General features: G+C 51.7%; 1 protein-coding gene across 2 annotated transcripts; it reads left to right on the top strand.

The window, feature by feature from the left end:
• The first annotated feature begins 2905 nt into the window (after nucleotides 1-2905).
• ID4 (inhibitor of DNA binding 4, HLH protein) lies at nucleotides 2906-5517 on the top strand. 2 transcript variants are annotated; one of them, XM_048939287.1, is made up of 3 exons: nucleotides 2906-3504; nucleotides 3901-3959; nucleotides 4259-5517. In XM_048939287.1, exons 1-2 carry the CDS (start codon nucleotides 3117-3119, stop codon nucleotides 3912-3914), a joined length of 402 nt encoding a protein of 133 aa, XP_048795244.1. In that variant the 5' UTR covers nucleotides 2906-3116; the 3' UTR covers nucleotides 3915-3959; nucleotides 4259-5517. The 2 variants fall into 2 exon arrangements, with proteins under 2 accessions (XP_048795244.1, XP_048795243.1); XM_048939286.1 differs by having other exon boundaries at nucleotides 2906-3497.
• The last annotated feature ends 2741 nt before the right edge of the window (nucleotides 5518-8258 follow it).

Here is an 8258-nt window from a genome sequence, read left to right on the forward strand (position 1 = left end):
GAACAAAAACTAGTGGGTCTAGAGGCACTGTCCACCTTGCTCTCCCTTCCCTGACTATTGGGTCCTAAAGTAATGTGATTCAGGGACAGTGTCAATGGCTCAGGTTTATTTTTGCAGTTAGAGTGAATCACATATTCATACACTCAAACCCGTGCTGACAAATTCAACCTACATTACTCAAGAGAGGATTCTCATCAAGTTAAGTGGGATTATCCCCATGATGAAGGGAATATAAGGCTGGTAATTATGTTTTCATTTTTAGCTTGGTTTACTTTAGTTTCGTATGATAAACAACCTTCTTAAGCTCCCGAGAGCCTCTATGATGTGATTGGGACCCATCAAGCCTTGGCTAAACTGGTCTGCACAAGCACAATCAAGCATCTTGTGACAATATTGCAAGAGCTGGCTACAATGGAAATGAATCTCCATCTCTGGATGTGGGAAGAGAGCAAAGAAAAACACAGCCAAGACAGATGAGCTCCTCCAGCCAGCCAGGAAGGAACCACATGCTTAAAGATGCACAGAATTCATTTTGAAAACCCAGACTCAGTCTGGTGAAAAAAAACAGGAGCGTTAATCCCTATATATTCATGTCATGAAAAATATTGCTGTTAATAGGACAAAAGCACAAACAGCAGCCACTGCCCCTCTCTTTTGTGTTTGTCTTCAGGGATGAAGAGTTTCATCGTACCTGTTCCCATTGCTAGCATACTGGGGTTTCCAATCCATTTTTAGCTCAATTTGCTTAGCATCTGGTGCACATCCAATCTAAATGTTGAAAAAGCAGCCGACCCAACCTGCTGCCACTTAAGTCAATGACAAAACTCCCATTGACTTCAAGGAGAGCAAAAGCAGTCGGGTTGTTAACAGGGAATTGGTGCCTATTGTTCACCAGAGCATGTCGGACTAGCATGTATCAACTCCACCAGTATCAAAGGGAGTTACTAGAGGAAATCCCCTGAATATTTATGCGATAGTCAGAGGGGAGGGCTGCTTTTCCCTTTCCCACATATCTCTGCTGAGATGCTAGGTGAACAAACACAACTCCTGCAATGCCTGCCCACCCTCAGATTTCCCTTCAGAGGGAAGGGAAGGACGATGATGGGAAGAGCTCGCTGGCACGCTGCGATCCTTTGCACCTTACAAGAAATACTGAGTCATCCACAAGAGCCGGCGTGGAGTCGGTAGGTTCTCTGTAGCCACACTGCAGCATGCATTGCCTGTCCAGGGTGGCTTTGTGAGAGCTCCAGGGGAACCAGTTACATCCTAGGGCTTCCCAGAGATTTCCAGGGAGATCACTGGACTTCCTAGATGGCATTTTGTGCAAACAGACAGCCTGATATACAGTGTGTCTACTTACACATAGATTTTAATTAAATGGGATCAGCAAGATTTGTGTCTGCATGCTCACTGTAATTTAAAATCTGAAGGTCTTTTAAACAGCACGTTGGCTGTCTGTGTTATAAAGACTCAGGGAGAGAAAGTATTACCATAACGTATGGCATTGGGCCTGTATATATTTCCACCTTCTGAGAGTCAGAGGCTGCAGAGTGGAGTTTCACAGAATAAGAGGAGTGACTGCAGCAGAACCAGGATCACCCGGCCTGTAGCTAGGATGGACGTATGTCTTCTCATCTTATTGCCACAACGTAGAGCACAACCCAAGTGTCAGCCAAAGATTCACACCACACACCTCGTTTTTGTACCTGGAGGCCATCAAAAGCACTGGTAAGGTGGGATGGAATAAGCAGATAATTGTGTGAATATTTGTAAGCACAGCCTCAAACATTCTTAAAGGGTGAGAGAATGGATGTGCGCTTTGTTGCGCTCTTCAGATGCTCTGGTCTCTGCTCATTCACCTTCTGGGTCTGACAGCTTCCCCATTGTGACTAAGCACAGAGGGTACGTGCAACCATTAATCACCATTATGCATTTCTCTCTTTCCGTGGGGTCTGACCTGCGAGCGTGGGGCAGATCCTGCAGCCACTGCTCCTTCCTGCACCCACCAAGGTCCCAGAGCTGTGCCTGCTGAGGTCCTGGAGCAGCACAGCCGCTGCAGAGCTGGGCACTGTGCCCTTTGCAGTACGGTCCGGCTACCGCTGCTAATCCCAGGAAGGTATTAACAGAAAGTTTGCGCACAGCATTATTAAATTAAAAGGTTGCAAGCTGCCACCAGACGACTTGAGAGGGGCTCTGGAGTATACGTCTGTTAATTTTAATGCTCTGTCTCAAAGTACAGAACTCTGGACATTTCCAGCATCATATTTAAAACATGGTACATCCACTAATACGTGATCGCGTGCATTAATGGACCAAATTAAGTTACAGGTATGAATTTTACATAAAACGGATTAATATTATATGTCATGGAGGAATTTTAAATACCCCATCTCCATGCATTTTTAATCGTTATGCGCTCTAATTTAACGTTCCCAGGCACCGCTCCGCCCGAGCCCCCAACCCCTCCTCCCCTTCCTCGAGTTTCGCTCGGGATTTTCCCGAGTCCCCTCCAATACACGCGGAGGGTAACGCGGATCGGGGAAAACCGCGCTTCGCCGCGGCGGGAGGTACTTCTCCCTCCCCGGGCGTCGGGTCACACGGCGGTGGGCCGTGGGGGTTTGCGCTGGGAGCCGCCGGTGCCCGGTCCCGCCCGCATTCCCGCAGTCCTCCCTCCCGGGCCGCCTCCTCCTCCGCCTCCAGCCCCGGGGGGAGCGCCGCCCGCCCCCTCCAGCGGCGTCGCCGCCCCGCCGCCATTGGTCAGCGCCGCGCTCCGAGGGGGGAACGGGGCGCCCCGATTGGCCGCGCCGCCGTGCCGCGGCGCCCCCCCGCGCAGCGCCGCGCCCCGCCCGCGCCCGCCTCTATTTAGCGGGCGGCGCGGGCGGCAGCGACAGCAGAGCGGCCGCGGCGGTGGCTGAGCGGTCGGGCGGGACGAGCTTTGCGGCAGCGCCGTCTTCGCCGCATCCCGGTGGGGAGGACCCGTCTGCGAGCAGCGAGAGGCCGCGCGGCCGTGCCCGTGCCCCGCTCGCGTTGCGTGGCGGCGGGCGGGCGGCGCGTGCCCGAGGTCGCGGGAGGAGGTGGCGGGGGAGGTCCCGGTCTCTCTCCGTGCCCGCGGCACCATGAAAGCCGTGAGCCCCGTCCGGCACCCCGGGCGCAAGGCGCAGCCCGCCGGGGCGGGCGGCGGTGGCGGGCATCCGGCGCTGCGGTGCCTGGCCGAGCACAGCGGCTGCAAAGGGGGCGAGGAGCCGGCGGCCCTGTGCCTGCAGTGCGATATGAATGACTGTTACAGCCGGCTGAGGAGGCTGGTGCCCACCATCCCGCCCAACAAGCGGGTCAGCAAAGTGGAGATCCTGCAGCACGTCATCGACTACATCCTCGACCTGCAGCTGGCTCTGGAGACGCACCCGGCGCTGCTCCGGCAGCCGCCGCCCGCCCTGCACCCGGGCGGTTGTCCCGCGGGCACCCCGCGCACCCCGCTGACGGCCCTCAACACCGACCCGGTAAGAGGTGCGTGCCCGTCACGGGGGCGCGAGAAGGGAGCGGGGAGGCACCGCTGCACGGCCCAGGGGGCAGCGCAGCCCGGAGGGACCGGGGCGGGCGCGCTGTCTTCCGGCGGAGCCCCGCATCCATCCCTGCGTTGTAACTGTAGCCCCTCGGGGGAGCGGCCGCTATCCGCGTGTTCGCACGTACGGGAACGCCGCGCGGCCCCTGCGCTCCCCGAGCACTGAGCGTTTGAGGCGGGCGGCGTGGGGAGCAGCCCGGCTTCGTGGGACCGGCTTCCCCCTCGGTGCGCACCTCCGGCAGCGCCATGCTTTGAGGGAGGGGGCGAGGGGGGGGGGAAGAGGGGGAGAGAACGCGAGGTCCGTCGATGCCGCCGTGACGCGCCGTCTCGTTGCTGCGCAGGCTGGCTCTGTTAACAAGCCGGGGGACAGCATCCTCTGCCGCTGAGCGCCGCTGCCCAGGTGAGTGCGGGCGTCGGGGGCGGCGGGGCCGGGGAGCGCGGCGCTGGGTAGGGGTTGAGCGCGGCCGGGAGCCCGGCGGCAGGCTGGGGGGTTTGTTTCCCATTTACGGGGCGGGCTTTCATTCTTCTAACGCTGAGCTTTTATCACAGCCCCAGCCCGCGGGCCGCGGCTGTGTGTGTGCGTGTGAGTGCGTGCGTGTGTGTGTATGTGTGACCCGGGGCATCGTGGAGTGCCGCTGGCGCCAGCCCGTCTGGAGCGGATCGGCTCACCCCCTTGTGTGCCTTCCTTCCTTCCCACAGGTGCACGGCGGGGGGCGGGCGGGGCGATGCCCGTTCTGAGCCGCTCCCAGGCTCCGGCCGGCCCCCGTCTTCCCGTGCGCGACTCCCCGGCCCCGCTGCTCTTCTCTCCCCGCGGTGTTGGCGGTGGGGTCGGACCGAACAGGAGGAGCGGCGGCTCTGCCCCGGGACCGAGTGCGACGGAGGGACGAGCACGGCTCCACCGCGCAGCGCTGCCGACCTCCGGAGCGCGTATAGATAGACCTCGTCTATTGTTTAAAATAGATGGCTTATGGGGCCCGGGAACTTTCTTCTCCCTGCAGGAATGTTGCATACTGTACAGAGAAACGAGTGACATTTCATACTGTGTACATAGAGAGATGTTCTATAAGTGTGAGAAAAGTATATGCTTTAATAGACTACTGTAATTATAAAATATTTTTAATTAAATATTTTTTTGTAAATATGATAAAAAGTGTGTATGTTTTTTTTAAATCTGTGGGAATCTCTCTTTAGAAGACGGCGGCTCAGTGTGGAGCTCCGGTATGGAAATATCCCGTATGCGTAGGGCTTCTTTGTCCCCATGTCCCTTAGCCTCGGCTGTAGCGGTGGTCCTGCATGATTGCATGCCATGTCTGATTGCAAATAAACTTGTTCCGACTCATACAGAAGTGTTTTCCTCGACCTAGACTTGAAATGTTTGTAAATGTATTATACATGGAGCCTCCGCTTGTGTCACTTAGCACAGGGGGGTTTTGGTGCGTTCTATACGCATAGGAGTAGGATGTAGTGTTTTTTTACTGCGAATGGACATTCTATCTACTTTTTGCATTATGGGGCAGTGCTTTAGCTCTTTAATCGGCTTTTTTAAAAGACCTGCTGTTGCATCAGATCAAGAAATTTGCTCTGGAACTATAGTACCAAAAGGGTTTTTTGGGAACCTGCATTCCTATGCTCTTACTAACTGCTTGAAAAGCGAATACAGTTCCCTGCTCGCAACCAAAGGGCAACCCACAAACAAAACCAGTCACTGTTTTCTTCATCCAAAGAGTATTAGTGGGGGACTGTGGGAAGGCGTATGGGCAACACCGTTACCATCAGCGGTGTGGACTCATCTGCAATGAGCTTAAGTAGACCAAAAAAATCAGAACTGTGTCAAGATTATTTTTCTAGCACCAAGTAACTTTCGTTTCACTGCGGCTATGTTACAGCTAAAATCCTGTTTAATCTCTGTGATGTGTAATTACTACATGTGAACATTAAACTAGATTTACCTGTCTTTACCTGTGATTCTTCAGCTTATTTCTTCAATTCTCTGAGTTTGCATGTTCTCTTTGCTTTTTGCTCCGTATGTACTGTTGGATGGGCAAATGCAGCCTTGTACCCCTGTGTTTGCTGAGTGCCAGGTAGTGCCTGGGCTGGGTGGAAGATGCCTGCTTGGTGTGCTCAGCAGCCCGTGTGCTTCTGAGATGGGGTTTGCAGAAGGGGAGAATTAAGTAGGGTTTAATTGGGTGCTTTGTAAATAGTTAGCCAACTGTGTGCGTAACATGGGCTGTTTGACTGAAAAAAGGGGATTTGTTTCAGATTATACAAGTGTCAAAAGTACCGTAACCCAAGGGACTGCTGCTATTATGTTAAATATTTATAAGGAAATGAACTACTGGGGTCATTAGCTGTTGACTACAGTGATAATGTCAACAAGATTAACATTTTCTTAATCAAAATAATTGCATCAAGCTCCAATCAAAGCCGAGCTCGCGTGTCAGCAGGCACAAGGCCTCCTGTCACCATGCTGCTTTGAAGGCAGAGGCATCTCACGGGGCCCAGGAACAGGGATGAGGTCCTGCTTTATATTTTTCCCCCTATTCAGATGTTGCAGTAATAGTTTAACGAGCAAAATACGTGTTCTTGTAGAATTAAGCCATGAACATCTTGTCCCGTGTCTCCCACTAATTCAATGACAGTAGGAATACTATTAAAAGGCCATTTTGCAGCTGTTTGGGAGTTCTTCGCTATGCCTTTAAAAACAGTTTTCCACAGGAAAGGTTTACATTTCCATTCATTTTCCTTGTTTAACCTATTAATATTTGTAGTCCAGTGCTTAGTTGAGCTTACACAGCTCGGCTTATTTTGTATACGGGATTTTCAGTAACATTAGTTCTCAATACCCTCGTTTGTTTCTCTCCCCTGTTGCCAAATTACAGTATTCTGTTACAGAGGAGGAAGCAGCAAAACATGCTGTCTTAAGACATGAAACTGCCTTGTGGAGCTCACCCTCACCGAGTTGTGCCCTAGGAGAGCCAACAAATCACAGGCAGGTCCTGATCCCGTATTGATTCAGATTGGGGCAGCTTCCCGTTGAATTGAGTTTGGTTTTGTGTTTTTAAAAATGTTGTGGAGCAACAAGTTACAGCCTTCAGAAAACTGAGCTCTTACTGAAGGAATGGGAAATTTGTTCACGTTTTACGAGATTCTTGACAAATAGGAAAGCTGATGTATAGCATCCGAAAATCCTCCATCACTGCATCAAGGCTGCTCTTGATTAATTCCTCACGCTACGCTTAAAGCTGTAAGCAAGGAGTATCTTGTTCCTCTCTCGATGCTGGAGTCAGTACAGCCACGTTTATTTTGGTTTTTCAAAGGTTGTAGAGTCCTTCAGAATATTTGAATCCCATACCTTGTTTAAATCATGTTTTCCATACAGCAAAGGACATAAATGTTTGAACAAAGGCAAATTAAAAGGGCTCTTTCTTCTAATGCCTCGGATTTTCTTAGTCACAAAAGCATTCCTTAAAAGGAACTATTTGATTGCATGATGAGGGCGGTGGTGAGGCTGCCAGATTAGGAATTAGGATACCAAATTCTGTTCCCAGCTCTGCTACTGTATCTCCATTGTGACCTTGAGCAAGTCACCAGCTGTCAAACTGAGGTCCCACTTCCCGTTTGCCATGTGCTGGTGACTGAGCGTGCTTGGCCCCGTAGGAGCAGGGAGATGGAACAGGCGGAGCGCAGTCATGGTTTTTACTTCATCTTTGGGGAAGTTTTGCCTTACAAGGGAAGTGTGGGAAGAAGAGTGGTTTTTAAGAAGCCTTTTGATGGGAAGGCTGTGAGGACCCCTTCGTTGGGATGCTGCACGCGTTAAGGGCGGGGAGGTGGCATCGGGAAGGAGTAGAGGAGGGATCGAGGTCATTCCATCCCCGGCTTGCCTGCTGTGCTGTCTGCAGAGCGCAGCAATGAGCACTGCACCTCTGTCAGCTGCAGCGCTGCGGTCCCGGTCCATGCAGATGCTCGGACTCCTCTGACATTTCCAAGCCATCAGAGGCGTTGCTTCCATGGGAAAGTCAAATTCTAGCCCTTACCATGGGAGATGCATTTTCTCAACTGTTGTGCATGGAGCTGGTATTTATTTTCACTTTCTAAACCACGCTGCACTGCTTTTAAGCAGTTGCGTTTTCAGCCCCAACCGAAGTGGTGTTGAGGAATTCCATAGCTGCCCTGCAGGTTGTTCCCAGTTAATGAATAAACAGATTTATGCCAAAGCAGGGCAGCACTCTGCTGTTACGTGTTTTCAATGCTTTTATAGCGGCAGAAGTCAGATTTTTTAAAAACCTTTGCAGTCAGGAAGAAGAAACCACAGTACAAGCAATTTGAGTAATTGTCTCAGATGCAACACAATTTACAAGCTTCTCCAATAGTGAGGCTTGCAGTGCTAAATAGCGTGCTTCCAAAACAGCAAGGAAAACATTTTACTCTGAGCACATGCGATCTGCAAACACAGGCTAAATATATTCCCCCTGTGCAACTGCTTCCATTAGAAAATTCACCTCCTGTGATGGAGAGAAGTCACCCTGGCAAATGCACTTCTCCATCCGAAAGGTGCCAGGCTGCAAGGCAGATCTGCCCCAGCTTTCTTCCTTTGGTGGGCATGCAGCATGCTTTAGCATGATGTGAGGCTTGGGGTTTATTTTCTTCCCTCCTCTCTTTTTAATTTTTCATTTCTTCCCATTTTAACCTTATTTTAGCC

The sequence above is a fragment of the Lagopus muta genome, chromosome 3 (genome assembly GCF_023343835.1).
Source record: "Lagopus muta isolate bLagMut1 chromosome 3, bLagMut1 primary, whole genome shotgun sequence".
Lineage (NCBI taxonomy): Eukaryota > Metazoa > Chordata > Aves > Galliformes > Phasianidae > Lagopus > Lagopus muta.

What these genes read in the sequence shown, in the direction of transcription:
- ID4 (XM_048939286.1), top strand. Translation starts at nt 3,117, where the DNA reads ATGAAAGCCGTGAGCCCCGTCCGGCACCCCGGGCGCAAGGCGCAGCCC. An exon ending in CGGCCCTCAACACCGACCCG is followed by an intron (nt 3,498 to 3,900) that starts GTAAGAGGTGCG and finishes GTTGCTGCGCAG; the next exon opens with GCTGGCTCTGTTAACAAGCC.